At 42.8% G+C, this 24,437-nt stretch overlaps 1 protein-coding gene and 1 pseudogene across 17 annotated transcripts in view; one reads left to right on the plus strand and one right to left on the minus strand.

Annotated features, from left to right (window-relative positions):
* The window catches only part of ZBTB20 (zinc finger and BTB domain containing 20), a 663,010-nt gene that overhangs the window by 29,981 nt on the left and 608,592 nt on the right, over positions 1–24,437 (minus strand). For all 17 annotated transcript variants that reach the window (XM_073308827.1, XM_073308823.1, XM_073308794.1 and 14 more), the window contains one exon: positions 20,031–20,218. In XM_073308827.1, the coding sequence (XP_073164928.1) occupies positions 20,031–20,218 (188 nt within the window). The remainder of the gene's footprint in view (positions 1–20,030; positions 20,219–24,437) is intronic.
* On the plus strand, positions 10,819–11,110 carry LOC140896847 (small nuclear ribonucleoprotein F pseudogene; annotated as a pseudogene).

Below are 24,437 nucleotides of genomic sequence, written 5' to 3' on the forward strand. Positions count from 1 at the left end.
AAGAGGCCAGTATGGCTCCATCACAAGCCCTTTAATGACCTGAAAATTAAAAAGGAATCCTACAAAAACTGGAAACTTGAGCAAATTGCAAAGGAGGAATACAGAAGAATAGCACAAGCATGTACGGACAAAACCAGAAAGGTGAGGGCACAAAATGAATTATGCTTAGCCAGGGACATAAAGGCAATAAGAAGAGGTTTTAAAAATACATAGGGAGCAAGAGAAAGACAAAAAGGTCCTCTACTTAGTGGGGAATGAGAGTTAGCTGAAGACATCAAGAAAGCTGAGGTGTTTAATGCCTATTTTATTTCATTCTTCACTAAAAAGGTTAATGGTGATCAGATACTCAAAACAAACAACAAGGGGGAAGGAACACAAGACAAAACAGGAAAAGAAAATGTTAAAGAATATTTAGATAAATTAGATGTATTAAAGTCAGCAGGGCTTGTTGCAATTCATCCTTGGGTACTTAAGGAACTAGCTGAAGCAATCTCAGAACCATTAGCAATTATCTTGGAGAACGGCAAACATAGTACCTATCTTTAAAAAGGGGAACAAAGAGGACCTGGGGAATTACAGACCCATCATCCTAACTTTAATACCTAGAAAGATATTCAGACGAATTATTAAACCATCAATCTGTAAGCACCAAGAGGATAATAAGGTTATAAGAAAGAGCCAGCATGGATTTGTCAAGAACAAATCAAACCAAACTAACCTAATTTCCTTCTTTGACAGGGTTACTGGCCTAGTGGTTAGGGGGAAGCAGTAGAAGCGATATATCTTGATTTTGACATAGTCCCATATGACTTTCTCATAAGCATACTAGGGAAATGGGGTCTAAATGAAATTACTGTAAAGTGGGTGCACAACTGGTTGAAAGACAGTGCTCAAAAAGTGGTTCGCTGTCAAACTGAAAGGGCATATCTAGTAGGGTCACACAGGGTTGGTCCTGGGTCCGGTACTATTCAATTTTTTCATTAATGCCTTCGATAATGGAGTGAAGAGTGTGCTTATAAAATTTGCAGAGGACGCCAATCTGGGAGATGTTGCAAGCACTTCGGAGGACAGGATTAAAATTCAAAACCCCCTTGACAAATTGGGGAATTCGTCTGAAATCAAAAAGATGAAATTCAATAAAGGTAAGTACAGAGTATTTTACTCAGGAAGGAAAAATCAAATGCGAAACTACAAAATGGGGAATAACTGGGGAGGTGGTAGTACAGCTGAATAAGATCTGGGGGGGTTATAGTAGATCACAACTTGAATATGATTGCGAAAAAGGCTAATATCATTCTGGGGTGTATTAACAGGAGGGTCAAATGGGAGACCCAGGATGTAACTGCCAGGCTCTACTCAGCACTGGTGAGGCCTCAATTGGAGTACTGTGTCCAGTTCTGGGAGCCACACTTTAGGAAAGTGTGGATGAATTGGAGAGAGTCCAGAGAGCAACAAAAATGATAAAAGGTTTAGAAAACCTGACCTTTGAGGAAAGGTTAAACAAACTGTGTATGTTTATTCTTGAGAAAAGAAGACGGAGGGGTGAACCTGGTAACAGTCTTCAAATATGTTAAGGGCTGCTACAAAGAGGACAGGGATCAATTGCTTGCCATGTCCATAGAAGGTAGGACAAGAAGTAATGGGCTTAGCCTGCAGCCAGGGAGATTTAGGTTACACATTAGAAAAAACTTTTTGACTATAAGGGTAGTTAAACTGTGGAATAGGCTTCAGAGGAGGTTGTGGAAACCCCATCACTGGAGGTTTTTAAGAACAGGTTGGACAAATATCTGTTAGGGATGGTTTAGGTTTACTTGGTACTGCCTCAGCACAGAGAGCTGGACTTGATGACTTTATTCCTATGATTCTCTGCTGAAATGGTCAACCAGGGACCAGTACAACCATGTACTGATTGTGAGGGGATTTTTGATGTGATGTGGACAGCAGGGGCTAGATCCACAAAAGGAACTTCGACTTAGCATTGCGGTGCCCTGTCGCCTAATGGAATCCACACCCCTGAGTTAGGAGCTCAGGCTCCCTATAGAATGCATAAGGAACAGTTGGCTCCGAAAGCTGGGATTCACTGAAGCCAGCAAACTGAGTGGGGAACTGCCTCAGCTGGCCAACAGGAAATACTGAAGAGAGGCATGCAGGCTAAGCCCCACTCCTCAAAGAAACTTCGGTGCCTAATTCTGATCCTGAGGAAAGTGGTGTTGGTGCCCTCTCCCTTTTAACCTAGAGCCCAGTGGTTAGAGCACTCACCCATGCTATGGGACACTCAGGTTCAACCCCCACTTTGCCTGAGATGAGCAGGGACTTGAACCCAGGTCTCCCACCTCCCAGGAGAGTGATCTAATCACTGGGCTCTATGATTTTTTTGGGGGTGGGGGGAGGAGGGGAACTCTCTCAATCTCCCTGGTTGAAGTTTTTTCATTTTGTATAAACACTTAAAAATGCCTGCTCCACAACAGGCAGAGAGGGGATTTGAACCTGGGTTTCCCACTTCTTGTGGTGAACAGGTAACACCCCCACTTCGTTTTGTACTGGGCCCAATCCAGTAGCACACCTATTGGAACAGGCCCCACAGGTAAGATAGGTGGGGGAATGCTTAGTTTGAGAATCCCACTGGGGCTTAGACATGTGCTAGGCTCCGGGCATCAGGATTTAGGCACCTGGGTGCACGCCTACTGGCAGACATTTAGGTACCTGTGGCATTTAAGTGCCTACTGGGTTAGCTGGCTGCTGAGAGGGGGCTTTTGAGCCTCTAAATTTTGGATTTAGGCACCTAAAGTGGCTGTGAAGTGCCTAAATCCCTCTGTGAATCTAGCCTCTGTCCTCTAGGAACTGGACTGACCCCTCACTAGAGTCATTTCATATACAAGCCAATGAGCAGACAGACAGTAATGGCTTTTGGTTACTAGCATCATGGCAAAACTTTTTGTTTGAATCCATTGTTTAGTGACTTACTACAAAACTTTCATTTATCCCCTTCCTTCCTTCCTTCCTCCCTCCCTCCCTCCCTTCCAATCACCACACCCAGGTTCCAAGTCTACACACCTATTACAAATGTCAAAAGGATCCCTGGCCCACTGTGTGAGAGTGAGGGGACCTGCAGCTGAAGTGCCCATACCTATGAGAGCCTCAGCTAGAATACGAATAATTAGGACAAACAAGAGAGACTGGGGATGAGTTGGAGAAACAGGGAGAGAGTGGGGGCAGAAAAGCATGGAAAGAATATGATGAAATTCTTTCTGGGTCTCTGTCTGCCAGTCATCACTAGATATAGCTGTACCTATCCAAGGTAAAGACAATCCCAGAAAGCTTGAAAACAAATCATTTGCCACATTGTCAAACATGCTAATACACAAAATCTAGTAGTACAAACATGCAATTCACCCAGGCAAGCACATTAACTTTAGGGATTGGCCTGAATCAAAGCTCCAGGTCCAAACAGCACCTTCCACACTCTAAGGAAGACTGAATTCAGACCCAACCTTTGTGTGTGTCCCTTACCTATACAATGTGCCAAACCAAAAGTCCTAAGTCAGACACCACCACAAAATGTGAGCTTTGTAGTCTGCGAATCTAAAATAGACATTACTTAGTTACCAAGAATACAGAGAGGGGTGAACACTATATGACAAGCAAGAAAGTGTGTCAATTTCTTGCAAGCCCAAGGTATCAGAATAAAGTGTAATGGAAATATGCTTACACACACATACACACAACAGTCACTGCACAGAATGCCTGGCACAGGGGAAAAGACTGCGGTCTCGGTCTAGTCCCAGGCCTGCCACTCTTTTTAGAGTTAAGACAGTGGGAAACCTTTCTGTAAAATTTCAAGCAGTCTTTGTTAAGTGCTCCCTTTCTTTTCACTCAGTGAACAGCAACATATAGATCTTGACGGACTCATTCTGAGAAGCTACTGTCGGAGGGTTTTGTCCCTGTTCTGTGAAAGAAACTTCTGATTGGAGGGGTATTCAGAAACTGGGTAGGAAAGAAAGAGTGTGAAAATGCAAAAGCCATTAGATAGGCAATGAATAGGCATTTGCCCCATTCAGAAAGAAAGAAAGAAAATATTTTTTTTGCACAGATTATGCACATTTGCAGCTCTTCTGGGATTGGGATATGAAGCTGTCATGGTATAAAGGTGAAATGTATTACTGTGCATGTCTGAAAAATGCTCATTTTTCCCATAAGCAAATGTATTGATTAAACTGTCAGATTATTCACAGAAATATGCATGGAATGCATCCTCCGCTGGTATGAAGGAGCACAACATGGATGGGAAAGGGGAAAGACTTCTGTTGCGTAATAAATGACCAAATGTTTAGTTTACTGCTTTCCTGAATCCAGCACTTCCCGCTGACCTTTATGCTGCAGGTGTCCAAAAAGAAGTAGGGTTTTAACATTAGAATAAAAATGAGAAAGAGTCATTGATGCAAAGTACTATATGGGAAAAGGATGGCAGAAGGAAACAGCAGGCAGCAGTCTCCTGGAAGATGCTATGGAAAATGTAGATAGTAGTGATGAGAAGCTGAATTATGGAGCAGTTTTGAATGTGGATTTCGATGTGCAAAAATATTGCAGAGAGAGCTGTGAAAAGTTTGGCAGTTCTGGCCAATAAACGTGGCCGTATGTTTAACATAAATGCAGAAAATGATCCCCGGGAACCTTCAGTAACAGTTTAGTTAGCAGGGGATGTAAGTGGTGCTGAAGACCACTACGGCCACCCATTACTGTTAAGTACTTTAAAGCTTGTTTACTGTAGTAAGTTTCTACTGTGTGGCGACAAGGTGTCCTCAACTGCAAAGTAAACGCTCAATTCTTCAATGCTGACAGCTGAAAAAAATCACAGAATTTGATTTTCTATAGTGTTCATCATGATAGCTCAAAGTTCATTACAATGTAATGACTATTGCATTGCTAGAGGGGCAGTGAGTGGGCAACCACGGAAGCCATTATAGCTCAGCAGTATCTCTACAGACAGTCTTGTACTTTAAACCTCTTTGACTCAGAAAGGGAATGGTGGGCAGGACACCAGCATTGTCCCTTATTCTTTTTTGAAACATACAAGGGGATCTTTAATGGGGATAACCAGCAGAGCAGAGCAGAAGGGCCCTGCTTCACTTTCTCACCTGAAGGGCAAAAAGAAAGATGAGCCTATATCCCAGAAGAGTTTTCTCTGCTGGAGTCAGGCTTTGCCTAGGTTTTCCCCAGTAGCAATGGAGAATTGTTTGGAAATCTGTCAGACTGATATTTATACAGTATTAACTAGACCTAGTCGATCATCACGAATAACCTTATACTTCTGAAAAATAGATGGGCCAAACCCCAAACCCTGCATCCAAACACGCTCAAACTTTGGTAGAGTCTGAAATCTGATTTTGGGCTTAGATTCAAATTTTGTAAATGGGCTTTGCTTTCTGGCTCCAAATACCCTTCAGTTGGAGTTGCTCTAAATCAAGATCTGGAGGGTCAATGCTGTGTGCAAGAGCTACAAGGGGCTGGAGAAGAATTACCCCTATTCAGTAGGAATATAGGGCTAATATAAATCCAGAACCTGGAGGGTGCAAAGGTGACATAAAGTCCCCCATCTCCCTGGGCTGTGTCTTCTTTGCTGTATCACTCAGTAGATGTAGCATAGAATCTAGCCCTGGACTTTTGACTTGGATTCCTCTCTTTTCTGAAAACACTGGCTGTGAGCTTTTTCGCCTGCATACCAAATGCCTGATCCTGAGAGGTGCTGAGCACCTCCTGAATGGTGCGGAGTATCCTGAACTCCCACTGAAGTCATGATAGGATCCCAAGAGGAGTTTCCTACTCCCGCTACTTTACCCTTGGGATACATTCTGATATGCCTGTCACAATGCATGTCAGTGCTTCTCCTGAAATGTCACACTGGATAAACCTGTTTTTTCTGCTAATTTCTTTGAAAAAGCATATTTAACTCTCATACTCCCCATCAGTGCCCATCCATCATCAAAATGCCACTTCCTACTCAGAGGGGTGTATAATCCAGGAACCTAGGAGTTTGGAATCCTGGGTTCTCTTCTTGGTCCTGCCACTTACTCACTGTGCGTCAGTGGCCCAGAGACTAGCTCCTATATGCCCCATCAGAGCAAAGTAATATAACCTTATTCTGCTACTTCAGCTCAGCTGGGTCCCAGCAGAACCATCTGCTCCTCTTAGCCCACTATTGTTGCAACCCTCTGCTTCCCTACAAGCATTGTTGGAAACCTGCAATTTCTGGTTCTACAAAACTGCTCCACAAATGCTGGAGCTACACAATCTTCTGACTCTTCAAAACAATTGTGGGCGGCCAATCATCCTGAACTCTGATTTACAAAGGGGTGCCTGTGTATCTGCTATTTCTGCTGTGGTTACTTCAAGCATCTTCTCTTTGCCGATTCAACAAGTCATCACTGTGCTTCTTCAGTGTTGCATTTAGAGCAGACAGAGGTGCAGCAGGTTGAGTACCACTTAGGAGGCTTTGCTTGATTCATTTCAGCACTCCTGCTCTCATTTAGAAGACAGTGGCATATTAAACCTGCAGTCCTGATGTTCTAAAATCTAGACTGAAATACACTGGAGACTTAGTGAATGATTCCCCAAATTAACCTTCTGAGATGGGAACCACATTCTCACTAAGACTCCGCGAAATAGCAACAGAAATCCTCCAGATCTGAAGATTTTTTCATTTTATATTAAAGAAATTGTCCAATGTTGCCCCCACCCCCCTCCAAATTGGAAATTTTACAGGTTTTCATTAAAAAGCAAACCCACTTCTGAGTGAAAAGGAACTTTATTTTGGAGTCAAAACTTGAAGATTTGCATAAATTTGACATTTGGTTCAGCTGAAGTTCAGCATTCACATCAAAACACATGAACATGTTGGTAGTCCTATGTTTTGAGGAGGAACAAGTCAATTTCCTAAATATTTTGAATTTCCTGAACTGGAAAGGACCTAGAATGGAATGCTAATATATTTTCATAAAATTTCACCAAAAGGTTTGTAGTCAACCCCTTGATTCTGACTGAGAATATAACACAAGTCCACATGATAAAGAATAGGTCAAAGAGAAAAGGGAACTGAACCCAGGTCTCCAAGTCCTCAGCTAACACCCTAACCACTACACTATTTTTTCTTTTCATTTAACAGCTTGGGGGCCTGATTCGCCACTGTTTTACCTTCCATTGATTTCAATGGAATTACACCAAAATACAACCGGAGTAATGCAGTTCAGTGCTTTTATATACCTGGCCTCTAGCAGGATCCTACCTCCTGAAGCCAAGCCGAGTGGGAGAACTTTCTGTTGCTCACGGGAATGATCTGCTTTCAAATCAAAATGCTTGAAAGTCTATCCTGTCCTGCTCAGGGTGGTCCTTATGACCGTGTGGCCTCCTCAAAAGGGGACTTTAAGGGGAAATGCTGGTAGGGAGCTGTGGGAGGATGGAGGAACATTTGCCAACTCTGCGTGAGAGCTGACCAGGAACACCCCGGCTTTCTGTTGCTTTAAAGGTTTACTGGAGTTTTTGCCTTATCATCTGCTTGAACATCTTGAAAATCAGTATCTCTTTGTATAGTATCTGTCTAAAACAAACACCAGATGACACTACACAAGTTGCCTTTAACCCTACCAGATTGTTGCTAGAATCAAAATATGTAGCAGTCTACATCTAACAGGAAGTACTGTATTTTTACTAGTATAACAACAATTAACATGTCAGTAATGTACTCTGTGTAAGAAAGGACTGTCTGCTAAAATCCACCAAACATCTTTGGATTTTCTAGCCCAATAACTAAATCCATCTGAAAGAAAGAAAACAGCCCTTGCCCCAACATGGAATAAAAAACGTGGAAGCTCTCCAGGTGTCTGGCAAATGAGCAAGAATTTGCACTTCCCATTGATTTCCTATCTTTGCCTTGAAATCTTAGTTGAAAAGATTTTTACTTTTATTTTATGCAGCACAGATTCTTCTCCTTTCCTGCGCAAACTGTCCTGCACAATTCCCTGCTCGTCTGCCCAATTATGACGAATCCATTTGGCATCTAAACAAAGACTAAATACAGGATCTTCCTCAAATAAAACTGTGCGGTGCCCAGGATTTGAATGTCCTACCTCCAGCAAGCACAAACTCCCATGCTGGGGATGGCAGCCTCTCCATTGCCCCATGGGCTGGAGGAGCAGCCACCATGGTTCTACCCCATGCTCTGCCTGCAGGATGGGAGGAGGATTCTGCTTGCCCTCTGCTTGTTTACTCCAGCTTTGTGAAATGATGTGGTGCGTGTCTTTCACTCTCTTGTGCCTCAGTTTCCTCATCCCTAAGATGGGGATAATACTACTGGCACTAACCTACAGAAGGGATGTGAGCCTTAAATGACCATTACAAATTGTTTGGAATTCCTTGGATGAAAGGCACCAGAGACAGGCCAGGTATTAGCTCCTCTGATTCCTTTAGAGTTTTGTTCTCCAGGCTTGAAGACGCTGAGTTTTCTTCCTACACTTCTTCAATGCCTTCATCCCCACCCATGTCTCTTGACACTCTGCAGCCTACTTATAATTGCAATGCACTGGTTATAAATGGCAGTTTCCTTTCACAGTATCTTGGTGACCATAGGTTTCTAAGTGCCAATGACATGCCCAACTATTTTTAAGTTAAAAGATTTATTCCTGTTACAAGAAATAAGATTTAGCGCTCACATTTTCTCTTCAGACATGTACTCTTGGATCATAGGGAGAGTAGAAGAGATGATAGGTCCATCCAGCACAGCATCCTGCCTGTAAACAGCACCCTGCACCTTTATAGTTCCTTGAAATTCAGGGGAATGCTTTAAAAACACATGCAATGTATGTGACCTCTCCTCCCATCTACCACTGAAAATTGCCTCCGCCTTGGGGTGTATACCTTGAAACAGGCTTCCTGATTCCTTCTTCCATCCTTGCACAGTGGAACTGGACTAGCACTACTATGCTTAGGGCCCTTCATACCCACAAGGAGGCACAGAGCAGAAAGCATTTATCCTATAGTCATTTGTATCCTTTCAATTTTTGATAAACAGATGTAATCTGTTTTCTGGTTTTAAATCACACACCACCTCCTCCAGCATAAATGCGCCGTGCACACACACACACACACACTTACTTCCCTTCTTTCAGTCCTCTGCAGGGTTTGCTGATTTTTATCTCCAAGACTGACGGCAAACTGGACAGAAAACGGCGAGGAATCAGATGATAAATGAAAAACTCCAAGGCCAGATCCTTAGCACGTAAAAATCAGCATAGCCTCATTGACTTCACTAGTTACATGGATTTACACTACGCTCCCCTCCGCCCTAGCGTATTAAAAAAAACCAAAACAATAGAAGAAAACAGTTTATAAAAGTGCCCGCCCATAATTGGAAACAAACAAAACAAAATGGCCACATGATGGCACCATTTCCTCAGATGAGAATTCAAGCTTCTACTACAGCTACTGTCTTTATTACTGAACTTTTTAATGTCTCAATGAAAACGGTTTTTGCTGTGCTCACCTGTTCCCAAAGATACAGGAGTGAGACCTGCTTACACCAAATCCAAATTTGGCCCTGATTTCATTTATCTGCTATGGGTTTAAGGCTGTTTGACTAAAATCCGGGTGTTCTCTATTGCTAGTATTTCCCTCACAGAGCCAATTTGTATTACTCATAGGATATGCTGTACTTGTTACAGTGTATCATCTACTGAGATGGAGCCAACAATGCCCATGAAGTTACTGTGTCTTTGAGGGTTTTTCCTTCAAGTTTAAAATGGAGGGATGTTTACTGGAGAAGGGAAGAATTTGCTCCCAGGAAAATGTGGGCTTCCCTGGTGATGTATCTTTCTTCTTTAAGGTCCTTATTCAAAGCCCAGTGACGTAACTGGGAATGTTTTCATTAGCTTCAATGGACTTTGACCAAACCCTCAAGGTGCCCCTGAGACTGAAGCCCCATAAGAAAGATGAATGTGGGCTCTTCTTGCTCTTTTCTCTGCATTTGACTTCAGGGATCTATATCATCAATGAAAACAGTCCTTAGGAGGGGAGTGAATGTAATAATTGGCACTGCTGCACTGACGACCATCTCCCAAAATGGTAACTGTTAACCTTTAGGCATCTCTGGATTTGCCCCTGTATCATTACCTTTTCCAAAGACTGGGAGGAAGTGTATCAGTTTGAGTGTGGTTAAATACAGTAAGTCTAAAAGCCTGTGGGCTTTGGTTAAAAGGAAAATATAGATTAAACCCCCTTAAGATAATTACCTGTTTAGAAGGTTTTTACTCAACCCAGTATCCCTCTATAGGCAGTATTTGTAGCAGTCTGTGAAGGAAAAGGAAGCTTTATAGGGAAGTAGCATGTGGAATCTGTTTTATCTACAGACATAGTGGCTGACTGGAAAAACTTGGAGTGGGGAAGCAGCTTGTGAAAACCTTAGCCAGAAGTGGGAAAGAGGTCTCTGTCTGGAGAGAAGCTACCATCAGACATCAGGCGGTAGAGAAGTAACTGAGGGCGGTCAGACCACAAAGCGCTATATATACGTCCCACGCACAGCGCGAGGGAGAGGAATTGGTCCGATGGGCACTGCTATTGAAGATCTCCAACTCCAGACACAAAGGCATTGCCGCACCTACAGTGGAGCACCCATGGGGACATCACTTGAAGAAGAATGCTTTGTTTGGTTAGTCTTTTGATGTGTCTCCTTGATCTGTTAACTAAAGGGTAATTTTTAACTAGTAAGACTGGCTGCTGCAGTAAATTTTCCAACCTAGACTCCAGCGGGTGCATGTGCGGCTCTGTGAGTAATTTTTGTTTTTACCGCTGCCTTGTGCCAGGCTGTGTTACCATGAGCTTGCCCCTGAACCCCAAGCCCTTCCTGAACAGGCTGACGGGGAAGCCGGTGATGGTGAAGCTGAAGTGGGGGATGGAGTACAAGGGCTACTTGGTGTCTGTCGACGGTTATATGAACGTGCAGCTTGCAAACACAGAAGAATACATAGATGGTGCATTGTCAGGACACCTTGGTGAAGTTTTGATAAGATGTAACAATGTCCTGTACATCAGAGGAGTAGAAGAAGATGGAGAAATGAGAGAATAAGTTTGTATATTTCTGGAAAATAAAGATCAGTTTTTCACACACATAAAAAATAACATGAGAGAGAGAGAGAGATCTCAAAGGTTGGACTGTGCTTTTTTATGTTGAGTTTTCAGAGAAAGGAGGGAGCTGTCTCCCCCAGAAGAAACACCAGAGGCTAGGAGTGCACAGACAGCTATTGTGAAAGGTCCTTTTACAGCACCATGCAGGAAGAAGCTCTGTGCATCCTTCCATCTCTGCATGGCTGTTCAGCAGCTGCTTATGATCTAGCCCATATGAGCAGAGTGATAGTGGCACATACTCAGCATAAGACATGATTTTGTTTCTGGACATTACAGCACACTAAAACAATTTCTGTCCTCAGCTACACCTGTGCAACCACAAGCAAAGGTGTATCTCCAACATCACCTCGTTTAGTTTTGGTGTGATGGGAACTTTAAGTAATAAAAACAAATTCAGCCCTAGGCTACATTTAGGGTTATTTGATGTTATTGGACTGATCTATGACAATAAGAAGATATTGCCATTTTTAATATTCCAGTAAAACATTTGAAAAAAATTAGAAAAACTGATGTGCTATATATACTGACACTAACAGGGGATACTAATATAGTGGATAACAGTTATCACCTGTGGGTCAAATTCTGCCCTCAGTTACATCCCACACTCTTCTCAGTCAAAAACATCACCTTAAGCAGGAGTTTTCTCTCATTCATGTACTGGCCTGGCTCTACCTTTTCCCGAATGACTGAAAGGGATCACAGCACAAGGTACACCTATTAAACTCAACGTGGTTGCATAAGGTTAAAGAAGTTTAACTTCATAACAAGTTAAAGAAGTATGGGCTGGATGAATGGACTATAAGGTGGATAGAAAGCTGGCTAGATCATCAGGCTCAACGGGTAGCGATCAATGACTCCATGTCTAGTTGGCAGCTGGTATCAAGCGGCGTGCCCCACGGGTTGGTCCTGAGCCAGTTTTGTTCAATATTTTCATTAATCATCTGGAGGATGGCGTGGATTGCACCCTCAGCAAGTTTGCAGATGACACTAAACTGGGAGGAGTGGTAGATATGCTGGAGGGTAGGGATAAGATACAGAGGGACCTAGACAAATGAGTGGATTGGGCCAAAAGAAATCTGATGAGGTTCAACAAGGACAAGTGCAGAGTCCTGCACTTAGAACGGAAGAATCCCATGCACTGCTACAGACTAGGGACCGAGTGGCTAGGCAGCAGTTCTGAAGAAAAGGACCTAGGGGTTACAGTGGACGAGAAGCTGCATATGAGTCAACAGTGTGCCCTTGTTGCCAAGAAGGCTAACAGCATTTTGGGCTGTATAAGTAGGAGCATTGCCAGCAGATCGAGAGATGTGATCATTCCCCTCTATTTTGAATTGGTGAGGCCTCATCTGGAGTACTGTGTCCAGTTTTGGGCCCCACACCACAAGAAGGATGTGGAAAAATTGGAAAGAGTCCAGCGGAGGGCAAAAATGATTAGGGGACTGGAACATGTGACTTATGAGGAGAGGCTGAGGGAACTGGGATTGTTTAGTCTGCAGAAGAGAAGAATGAGGGGGGATTTGATAGCTGCTTTCAACTACGTGAAAGGGGGTTCCAAAGAGGATGGATCTAGCCTGTTCTCAGTGGTAGCAGATGACAGAACAAGGAGTAATGGTCTCAAGTTGCAGTGGGGGAGGTTTAGGTTGGCTATTAGGAAAAACTTTTTCACTAGGAGGGTGGTGAAGCACTGGAATGGTTACCTAGGGAGGTGGTGGAATCTCCTTCCTTAGAGGTTTTTAAGGTCAGGTTTGACAAAGCCTTGGCTGGGATGATTTAGTTGGGGATTGGTCCTGCTTTGAGCCGGGGCTTGGACTAGATGACCTCCTGAGGTCCCTTCCAACCCTGATAGTCTATGATTCTAAGGTATCCATGAATCTGTGTTGAGAGGTCACCTTTTTTGTTTTTATTTCCTCTAGCACACTCCCCCCTGCCCCCAAATCTATTTTGTCTTTTTTCTCTATCTGTATAACATCAATAAATTACATGTTACCACCCCTCTCTTCTAGGTATAAAGAACTTTTCAAGATTTTTAATAGATGTACAATATTGCCATTGTCACTGGTTAAAACTGAAAAATAGCTTTTGGGAGACTACTTTTAACTCACACTACTTCTCTCTTGGGGGCTTTCACGGAGAAGCATTAGCCCCACATGTCACATACTGGTTCAGGGTATGCTGTGTATCCTACCTATGCAGAGATCTTTTCAGTGTTTAACATAGCCAAGCATACTGCACAAACTAGGGATGCGTGAGAGTTCTAGTATTTGTTTTTACATGTGCCATGGGCTTTGAGAACACCTCAAGGAACCTTTTATAGTGATGAATTACTAGAGATCTAGACTTCTCACTGTTTATTTCAGTTCCTGAATGGTGGAAATGTAACACTAGATCTCATGTTATTTTGTCCTCAGAAATGACTCCATGAAACGACGAAAACATTCACAGCAAACATAAATACTGAAACAGCACTGAACGCACTGTGGGTGCCACTATAAATAGTAATATTTGAATTGCTATGGAACCCAAATACACAATGCTTCCATAAACAGACAGTTGTGTTCAATCATCACACAGCAGGCTGGTAGGACACAGTATCCCTGATAAAAGCAGCAGGTCGGTCAGAAGTTTGGGTGGCACCCTTCAGTCACACATACCTTATTTTTCCCCCCTAATAGTTCAAAGCATATTGTATGTACTGTAATACTATGATCTTTTCTAGTGCCTTCCACCAGAGAATGCGAAAATGCTTTGCAAACATTTATGGACTGTAATGACTAGGATCTCAATTTTATGTTTTAGTATCTCCAGCAGCACAGCCCATGCGAGAGCCCTATTCAGTCAAGGACATCTCTTTAAGTAGCACCTGGGTTTTTCCTCTCCTTCAGGTGCTGACCAGGCCCTACCCTATTTGGAATGACTGAATGGGATCATGGCACAAGGTACTAAGGCTGCTTTCAAGAGAGAAAGCAAGAGAAATGCAGAGCAAGTGAATCTGGAACACTGAATGAGGGTAGCAAAAAGTTCCTAAGCCGGAGACTTCAGAGTGATGAGAGAACAGAATGACAACAAAGTCTATCCTACCAATAACTGTAAACTTTGGTTACCCAAAGTAGTTGGGTAACAGGACATGGTCTGGTTAATAATTCCTCGATCCCTTAAATCAATGTTTCCTAAAGTGTGGGTTGTGCATCCTAAGGGAGTGCAAATGACTAGCCAGAAGGGGCACAGGAGGTGTGTACCTTAAGACGAGTAGGCCTTTAACACCACGTGGTAGTGCTGAAAGGGGTATGATTGCTTTTCATTTTCTTGATGGGAGACTCACCTTTCAAAAGTGTGGGAATTGCTGACACATAATTTTTGTATGAGACAGCTCATTCTGGAGCATACTAGGAAGGAGCTTCTCTTAACTAAAAGTCTTCACACACCTGAGTAGGAGGTGGCTCAGGAAATGTGTATAGTTAAGCCATCAAATCACAGAGACCAGAATATTATTAAGTTTGACACCCTTGCAGGAGGATCATATCACAAGGTAGGATCTGACATGCAACTTCAAGGAGGAGGATTAATAAGAAAACTGAAGAAGTTAGTTTGAAAGAGCCTGAAAGGAAATTATAAGAAATTAAAATCCTTAAATCAGCAGGGAGGTGGCCTTAAAAATCCTTTATTAGGATCAATATGCATATCCCAAGTCAACAGCAACAATCGAAAAAGGAAGTGGAATAACACTAGGATAGTTAAGTAACAAGGCACAAGAGTTTATTAAGGCTGAAAAAGTTTCCTTCCAAACATGGAAATCATGCCTAAGTGATGCTAATAGAACAGAGCATAAACTGTACCAGGCAAGATGTAACATGGAGATTAAAGAAGTGAAGAGGAAATTTTAAGAAAAATAGCTGAAGGTATAAAGAAAGTACTGTAATAACAAATTCTTTAAATACATCAGAAAGAAGAAGCTCACAAGGCAATGAGTGGTGCCTAAGAAATACCTTAGATAGCGTGGACAGACGGATTAAATAGACAAGTAAGAGACTTAGTGGGGTTAGGTAGGCCACCGGTGCGTAAAAAAGGTAGGGTAATCAAAGAGGACACAGAAATTTCACAATCTATGTGATTTTTTTAGCATTGGTTTTCAGCATGGAGAATGATGGGGCAAGGAAAACGATCCCAGGGTATGAAGGTGATGGCACTGTCCAGGAGAACATTATAAAATAAATAAACAAATGAATAAATAAAGGAGGAGGTAATAGAATATCTTAAGAAATTAAGCTGCAATGGATGGCATTCATCAAGGAACTATGAATGAAATTGCTGAGCTGCTAGTACAAGTATGTAATTGAGGGATTACAGGGTGACTCACACCTTTAAAGAGTGATACTAATGGGTGACCTTGAGAATTAGAGAGACCAGCACATTTTACCTTAGAGTCAGGAAAATAGTTGGGAAATGTTAGTGGATAGCTGTAACAGATCTAGGGGAGTGTAATGTGACTCATAGACAAAAGCATCACAGTACTGCCAACCCCAAGTGTCCAAAAATCATGGGAGTAATAAATAAATAAATGAATACAATCCTGGCTCTCTCTTTTTGCCTTCTGGTTTTCGAATCTTTAGGATACACTGGGGACATATTTTCAAGCTTTTCTCTGCAACCACGAGGGCTAGAAACTCTTTTTTTCCTCTCTGCAACCACGAGGGCTAGAAACTCTTTTTTTCCTCTCTGCAACCACGAGGGCTAGAAACTCTTTTTTTCCTCTCTGCAACCACGAGGGCTAGAAACTCTTTTTTTTCCTTTCAGAAAGGAAAGCTGAGATTCTCATGTAATCATTTCACTCCAGGAGCTGGGGCTTTACGAAAAGCACCAAATATCATGAGACCAGACAACACTTCGTCAACTTAACATTAAAGACACTCAAAAAGGGAATTAGCAATTAAGGTCTCAATTAAGGTCATTACATAAAGTTTTCAAATGCACCTAAATGACTTATGTGCCTAAGTGCCATTGACTTAATCACCAATAGAACTTAGGAGCCCAAGTCACTTAAGTGCTTTTAAAAATTTACCCATTGACTATGTAACTGAAATACCATCCCATATCACATGCAGTTTAAAAAATATATAGATGAGATAACTGTTAATGTGAACACGCAGTCTGACCCTGCACCCAAGGAAGTCAACACGGGTTTTTCCCTGGAGTTCAATGGGAACAGGACTGGGGCCCTCCTGAGGTGCATTCTAACAATGTGTCCCAGCATCTCCCCTGTGCTGTCTGGGCTGTAAGGTCCCAGTGCAGTCTGTAGGAGGGCTGCACAGTGAAGCCCAGGAGAAGGAGACAGGAGGCCAGGAGGATACACATCCATCTTGTTCCTACTACAGAACCTCAGAGGGGGGACATAGAAGGATTAAAACATAAAAACTGGACATGACAAAATTCCACTAACCTGCAACTTCACAAAACCCAGCACTAGCACTAGGGAAAGCAGCCCCACTGAGTCACAAGGAAGGTGTATAGACCCTTACTGATTGCTCAGGAAAAATACCATCCTGAGTTTCCATCCCCACTAGCTCAGTACTCTGTGGAGTTTAGGAATCCTGAAGGATATTTCCCTCCCTCTCTCTCCCTTTCCCTTAGAGGCCCCGTGGAGTTTAAAAGGCAAACAGCCATCAAAATAAGAAAGTCAGATTTTAAGAAAAAAATGCAAATGGAATCTGGCTCAATGTTTCTGTCCTGGTCTGCAATGCTGTGAAGCCCAAACCGGGATCTGGACAGGCACAAAATGTGGGGGTGTATGGACAGAGGGCTGTGGTTCAGGCCCATTGCCAGAGATTAAAAAGTGCATTCCTTTCTATATGCAAGAACCGTGTTGGCCCCCAATGAAAAATAAATGACCTCCACATCCCTTCATCCCCTCCACCTACTACTGCTGTTCCATGTTTCTTCTTTATCTCGTCTTACTTTCCTGCTTCGACGTACACTCACTGTGACAATTTACCTTCAGGCCAGCCCCCTTTTCTGTGTCCTCTTAATTCATAAACCCCATACCACCCATTTTTTTCAATAATCATCCAACCTGCTCCTCAGTCCCATGGAAACTCTTTGCTAAGGTGTTGTCTTTCCCTTATCTGGAACAAATTCCTCCATAGATGGGCCATCTTTGCGTCTAAGAATAACGCTTTTAACTATCAACAGACACAAAGAAATTCAGCTGCTCTGTTCCTGTGAGATTCCTATGAGTTTAGACACATCTGCTAAGATATGTATATATAGCAGAGTCTGAATGAAGCTTTATTTTTATTATATCCTTAAGCATTTGTTGAAATTTTCTGCCAGAATGTTCTTATCTTTTGGAACTCCCCAAACATAGGTCTATATAGCCATTGATGTTTGAACAACTCCTGTGTTATCTACACTTTTGAAAGCCTAACCTATTCACATGGGGCCATGTTCTGAAGTCGTTATTCACTCTACATGCATCGAAGTCAAGGGGAGTTTTGCTCGAGTAGAAAGTGGAGTATGGCCTTAGGTTTTGGCCCCTACTAACTATTCCCATTTGCTCTTTGGGAGATTAGGAAAGTGTGTGGAATATGTGCACCATCTGACAATAACCCCTTGCTTCCTTGTAACTATTTCTGAACATATAGGGCAAGATTTTCAATGGAAGCTCTTAGCCTGTGTCTGCAATTTACACCCAAACTCTTCACATTTCACTACTCTTCACTCTGCACACCAGCATCCGCATGTACACCATGAGGTATTTAGAAATCTGTCTGGCATAACTCCAAGGGAATTCAAGGTACTGGTTTCTATCTGCAAAGCCCTACATGAACTAGGACCCAGCTATCTCAGAAACCACCTCTCCTTCTGAACTGCCATTCCACCTACATTTGCCTAGAACGCTTAAGCTAATCTCTCCCAGGAGAGAAGGCGATGGGAGTTTGAGGCAATGCATTCTAGACTGAAAGTCCTTGCTTCAGGAATTTCCTCTCACTGGCAATATTTCTAAGCCCAAGAATAGGAACATTTAAGACCCAATCCTACATGGGGCAGAGTCAATGTGACTTCAGCGCAGGTTGATGGCACACAGAACCACACAGGGGGCACTCACCACACAGGATGGGGCACTTAGAGAGCACTGTATAATACATCTCTTTGCACAGACTTCTTGTTAACTGCTTGCCTCAGCACCCTTGGCATTCAAACTACTGCCTAGACTTTCTTCGTCTTTGTCTTTTAAAGATGAGGTGCAGCTGGCTGTCTTGGTTTATTTGATACCTATATTCAGAAAATTGCTCTTAAGCTGAGCCATGTACAGAGCGCCCAGATACTCTGGGGAGGATCACCTTGTAAATGTTTGTTGTTTTTTCATGCACAAGTGATTGCACATGTAAAATAGTGAGTGCACGTTCCAAATCTGGTTTTGAAAATATTGTCCATAAAATTCTCTTTTCCAAATACATGTAAAATAAATAAGGACTCATGTAACCTGCTGTAATAGATTCAGATACCTGGTATCTGGATCCAGTGCTTCAACCACCTTACAAAACAAACCCGAATCCCAGTCTTATCCAGTGACAGGCATCTCAAATTTGAAGAGAATTTTCTTTTGCAAATTGTATGGTGCTTCCTTTTCCATTGTCTCATGTCTCTTTCTCTTTACCAGGTCACTGGGCCAGCTTTAGGGAAGCCTCCCGATTCTGTTTATTGGTTCTATTAAAATTGAGATCTCAAGAAGAGGCTCATAATGAATAAAGTCAGAAGGTGGCAGGAATGAATTGCCGCTGAAGTGATTTGGATAGCAATTATCCCAATAACTCGTTTGCTTCCAAGATTGGCCCTCAGGCAGGTTGTTTAAATTAAAAAAAGAAAATGATATCTTATTTTTTATCTAGTATTTTTATTGCCATGCCTAGATTTTCTTTTTATTGACCTCTGCAAACTTTAGCTGACTTCTGAGTTCTTGGAAGCTGTTTTTTCATCTTACTTCTTTTTCCCCTTGTAAATGTTACAATATCTTAAAACCACTCCAAAAGAGGTAAACTATGTCCCCTAAAAATGGAGACGGTGAGGGCTGACATAACCCAATGAAGGGATCCTGGTAAATTTCAATTTATTGAAGATCTGCTGTGTATTTCTGCCTTTTCAAAATCCAGTTCCAATTGCTCATTTCCTTGTTTTGGCGTTTTTTTTTGGGGGGGGTGGTGGTTTGGTGTCCTGGATGAAATGGAAAAGAACATTTTAAAAAGGCCTGGAAATCTGTGCTGACCCATCTCTGAGTTAATACACTGAAAACATATCAACAGCAAAGGCATCTGGCCTATCTGGTTGCACTGGGCCTTGAGTCTTCCAGGTCCCCAACACCCTAAACCCAATTCACCTCATAGAGCATCACCGGGATTCTTTGCCTGAAGTCCTGTTGTATCCCGGGGTCTGCTAGAGATTTGCATTCCCTAATTGCTGTCCTCCATTGAGGCCTGGGGTGGGGTTGGGGTTCCAATCAGAAGACAAGCGGGGATGAGGAGAAAAACAGCTACATGAAGATGAGGAACCCCAGTCCTAGGTAGGGAGGGAGCTGGTGGGGAGCCATGCACATATTACTTCACAGAAGTTAGAGCCAGCCTTGCATACCTGATCTGTGAAACTCTCTCAGCTTTCTTAGGCTGACTGAATAATCACAATCTTATCACAGAAAACTTCCTGGAAAATATTCTGAAGATAAGCGGGCCAAAAAAAGGGAGAAGGGAAAGGCTGATGAGGCCTTGCTGATGACATTATGGAAACAACATACAACAGGCTGGGAAAGCTGGTCCACAGTGTGGAATGGTATTTCACCAGCTCCCAGCGACTCGTCAGTACATTGGTGTACTCACAATCAGATGACCCTGTGTGTGCGGGCAGGTTTGTTGGTGACTGTGATGAGTGGGTGAGGGCTGGGCTCAGAGGCGGAACAGCTTCAAGGTTCAGGCAGGGAAGGCCTGGCTTGGCGCTGCATGCACCCGTCTGAGTAATCTCATTCTCCTCAGACGCCTTCTGGTTTTCAGCTGTCTTGGGTTTCTTCCTGAAAATAAACAAAGAAACCTTTGAAGGGACTAACTGCATATTTGGGAAAAGGCATTTTTAGAATCTGTTAAAGATAACTTGCTTTTTTTCTCTCTCCTTAAAGGGTGGTAGCAGGGAGGACTCCATGCCTCTTGTTTGGAAACAAGCTGCTCCTTGTTTTCACTCTGATGCAATGGCCCTGAGACCACATTAAAGCATACAGACCAAGTCAGAAGCTCCCCATTGTGTCCCTACTGACTACATATAAATTAAAACCTGTCTGAGTACTTTACACAGTCTGAGCTCCATGTGACAAATATTGATCAACGCTGTATCACTCTGAATTTAAAGTTATACAGAAATATATAGCAAATGTATCTGGAAAACAAATAAACACTGTTGTTTCCAGTTCAAGAAGTGTGAAAGTTAAGCTGGCTCTTTGTGAAGAAGATTATGGGTGCAGGGGGCAAGGATGGTGAAAGGGGGTAATTTAGAGAGGCAGAGGTCATCTATGCAGGTGAAGCAATAAGATTTGGAACCTTACACAACCAGCAATAGCCACACTGCATGTTGACTTCCTCTACCTCCCTTAAAAGAAGAAAGCCCTTAATTGCTAAGTCTAATATTTTTACTTCCTTAGTGCACTCCATCCAGGACCTCAAAGCACTTTGGAAACATCCAGAATGAAGCCTCAAAAATCCCACGTGCGGTGGGTAAGCATTATTATCCTCATTTTACAGGTGGGAAAACTAAGGCATGAAGAGGGAAAGTGACTTGCCCAAGGGCATACAGCAAGTCTGTCACAGAAAGGAAAAAAGCCCAGATCTCTGTGCTTTAAATCCTAGAAAATGCTACCTCCTTCTTTAGAGAAGTAAGTTACAGCTGGAGCTCTAATTGCAGTGTTTAATTTGCAAAATCACTGTCCTGGAGAAGCAATGACTTGTAACTTTTGGCCAGCAGACTGGCTGTCCTACTGTATGTCTGGATCCAGGCAGGTGCAGTGCTCATGGAAGTGAGCAGAAGGTTATGGGGGGTAAACATAGCAATTCAGGTACTACCTGCCTTGATGGCAGGATGTGTCACATACTGCTGTTCATAGGTACAACCTAATGAAACCTGATTTCAAAAGCTCTTATTTGGCCTAGAATGATGCCCACTTAAAACACAAATAACTGTTGAGGAATAAAATGTTTTCTCTATAACAACAGCTATGCATTATTTTTCACCCAGGGAGATCTTCATTTGTGTTACAGAAGCACTGAAGGTTCTCCTGTTGTTTTACCCAGTTTCCCCACATCACAGCACCATTCTACAGAGCACCGGACCATCCATCACCGTAATTCCTTAAACGACTGGAATGGTTGCTATGTCAGCAGCCCCTTCTGAAGTGCCTATTGCCCTGGTAAATGTAAATAAACAAAACAACCAGATTTCTCCTATAGTCTCCACCACCAAAATCCCCACTCAATGTGTCTTGCAAAGATACAGGCTCATAAAGACAGCAAAATCATACCTTTGAGAAATAGTCCTGCCTCTTGCCTATCTTTTTATTTAACAGATTTTACAAAACCTGTTCTAGGGTCCAAGCACCAGAAAGGGGGGGGGGCGAAGAGAGAGAAAGAGACACACACAAGAAAGAAAGAGCATCTATCACGCAACAGAGAGCAAAGCCACTTTGCCATTAATCGAGAACATTGTCTCCGGTTACATAAAAGAATTATATAAGCCTGGCATATCTGAGGGCATAGCATGTGGAAGCTCTTGTCAAACCTTGGTGGCTGCCAGTTCTAGCTGGTCACCTTCAGAGGGCAGCAAAGCACCATCTGGCTCCAGGCTACATTGCAGTGAGACAAAACCTCCCTAGAATCTTCCTCCTGGTCACCATGCCAGAGGTTAGTCTGCCAAGCTGCTGCTTTTTCTTTTTCTTTTTCTTTTTTTTAAAATTCTTTGCCGTAAGTGTTAAAATTACACACTCCAATGAAGTGTCTCCTCAGCTGGAAAATGAAAGCTCAAGTGAAAAAAGTTAAACAGGCCCGCCCTCAGCCCTCCCCCCCCACCAATAAAACCCAACCGAGCACCCAAACCCAAAGTAAAACAATAGAAAAAAGGAAGGAAAATGTGAAAAAGAAAAAGAAATAAAGAAAAGGCAGACACTGCATAAACAAACACAAAGCAAAACTGGGTGAGTATACACACACAGAGGCATGGAGAATCCAGGCCAAGCACCCCGGGTTTCCTCATGCCCTAGTGACTGCGTTCAGTGGACAAAACTACATGGCTGCAGGCACCTGTCTTGTGCTGGTCAGTTCTGCTTGGACCTCCCAAATTGGATGAAAAGCACAAAAACTTTTTGGTTTTCCCACTGCTCATGTTTCTGTTTCCAAAGAGGCTGCTCCAGGGTTTTAGACGGGAGTTTTAGGTGAATCGAGGCTGAGTTAGATTTGTTGTTAACCCCAGTGGTGCTGGCAGCTTTAGTGTATTTTATGTTGGGGGAGCCACCCTTCAGAGGCTTTCCCACTGCTCATGTTTCTGTTTCCAAAGAGGCTGCTCCAGGGTTTTAGACGGGAGTTTTAGGTGAATCGAGGCTGAGTTAGATTTGTTGTTAACCCCAGTGGTGCTGGCAGCTTTAGTGTATTTTATGTTGGGGGAGCCACCCTTCAGAGGCTTTCCCACTGCTCATGTTTCTGTTTCCAAAGAGGCTGCTCCAGGGTTTTAGACGGGAGTTTTAGGTGAATCGAGGCTGAGTTAGATTTGTTGTTAACCCCAGTGGTGCTGGCAGCTTTAGTGTATTTTATGTTGGGGGAGCCACCCTTCCCAAAATCAGAGGCTTAGCGCAGTGGCGAATACTCTGTGCCATACACTATATGGTAGGGAACAACATATATTACAAATATGTTGAAAATTCTGATCTCACCGACACCAGAGTAAATCTGAAGTAACTCTATTAGCTTCAGTTGAGTTATTCCAAATTTGTAACTCAACTGAAGCTAACAGAGTTACTTGACTAACTGAGGCAAGAACTGCATCACTGTAAACTGCATGAAAATCAGACAGTTTTGAAATATTTTAAGTATACTTCATAGAGAAAGGTCTGAAAAATAAATTGAGCGTCTCAGCATCTCAGCCCTCAAAATTCCAGCATGCTTGAAATCTGGATACCAATTCTGCTGCTAAAATCTACTTCTGGTCACACAGTCTATTGCCACATGGCAATTTATTTTAGAAACTTGAGTAAGGAAAGTATACCTTTTGTCCATGAGAGCACTTCAAACATCCTCACAGGCTAACTCTTGTCACATTTCCTAGGGCCTGTAGAGAAATATCCCCCCTTCCGCTCATTCCCGGTACCTTCCTCCCTCTGCACATGTACATACACACACAAGTCTCTTTCATAGCACTGTTAGTTGTGAAGCTTTCAGGCAATGCCAGTTCTTATTCAGCCAGTAGTGGATCTGGGGGGCCAAGGTAGTTGGAGTGGCTGTACATATGGTGTAGTAATAAACATCCGTGGTAATAAACATCCGTGGTAACAGATTTACAACAACTAAGTGTTTGTCGTCACCTCAGTTAATCCGAGTTACAACTCAAGTGTTGCCCCTAACTTATGTCCCATCCTCACCCACAAAGCCTGCGCTCGAGTGTGTTGATGCTTTTAACTTGAGTTGGTTGACCCATCATAGAGTACAGGTGACAGCTCATATTAGCACAATTTGTCAGCTGCTAACACTAGTGCACACTAGTGTGTTGCTAATCCAACCACTCTGTGCAGCTCAAGTATTAGCTTGCAGTGTGGCTGCTCTCCCTCAGACTAGGCTAACTTGAGAGGAGTTCACTCAAGTGTCGATAACTTGAGTTAATTCTGCAGTGAAGAAATAGCCTGAGTGCCATGTTGCTAAATAATTTCTACTTCTCTTGCATCACAAGCACTCAGAATCAAGTACAGAGGCAGACCAGAAAATGTTTTAACTATAGGCTAAAAAAACAAAGAGGAGTTCGGTGGCACCTTAAAGACTAATAGATACATTTGGGACAAGCTTTTGTGGGTAAAAAACCCACTTCTTAAGATGCATGGAGTGAAAATTACAGATACAGGCATAAATATATATCGGCACATGAAAAGAAGGGAATTACCTTACAAGTGGAGAACCAATGTTGAAGGCCAATTTAGTCAGGGTGGATGTGGTCCACTATAGGCTGTGGCCCCAGTGACACTATGGATAGCATCCTCTACCCCCATC

The sequence above is a fragment of the Lepidochelys kempii genome, chromosome 1 (genome assembly GCF_965140265.1).
Source record: "Lepidochelys kempii isolate rLepKem1 chromosome 1, rLepKem1.hap2, whole genome shotgun sequence".
Classification (NCBI taxonomy): Eukaryota; Metazoa; Chordata; order Testudines; family Cheloniidae; genus Lepidochelys; species Lepidochelys kempii.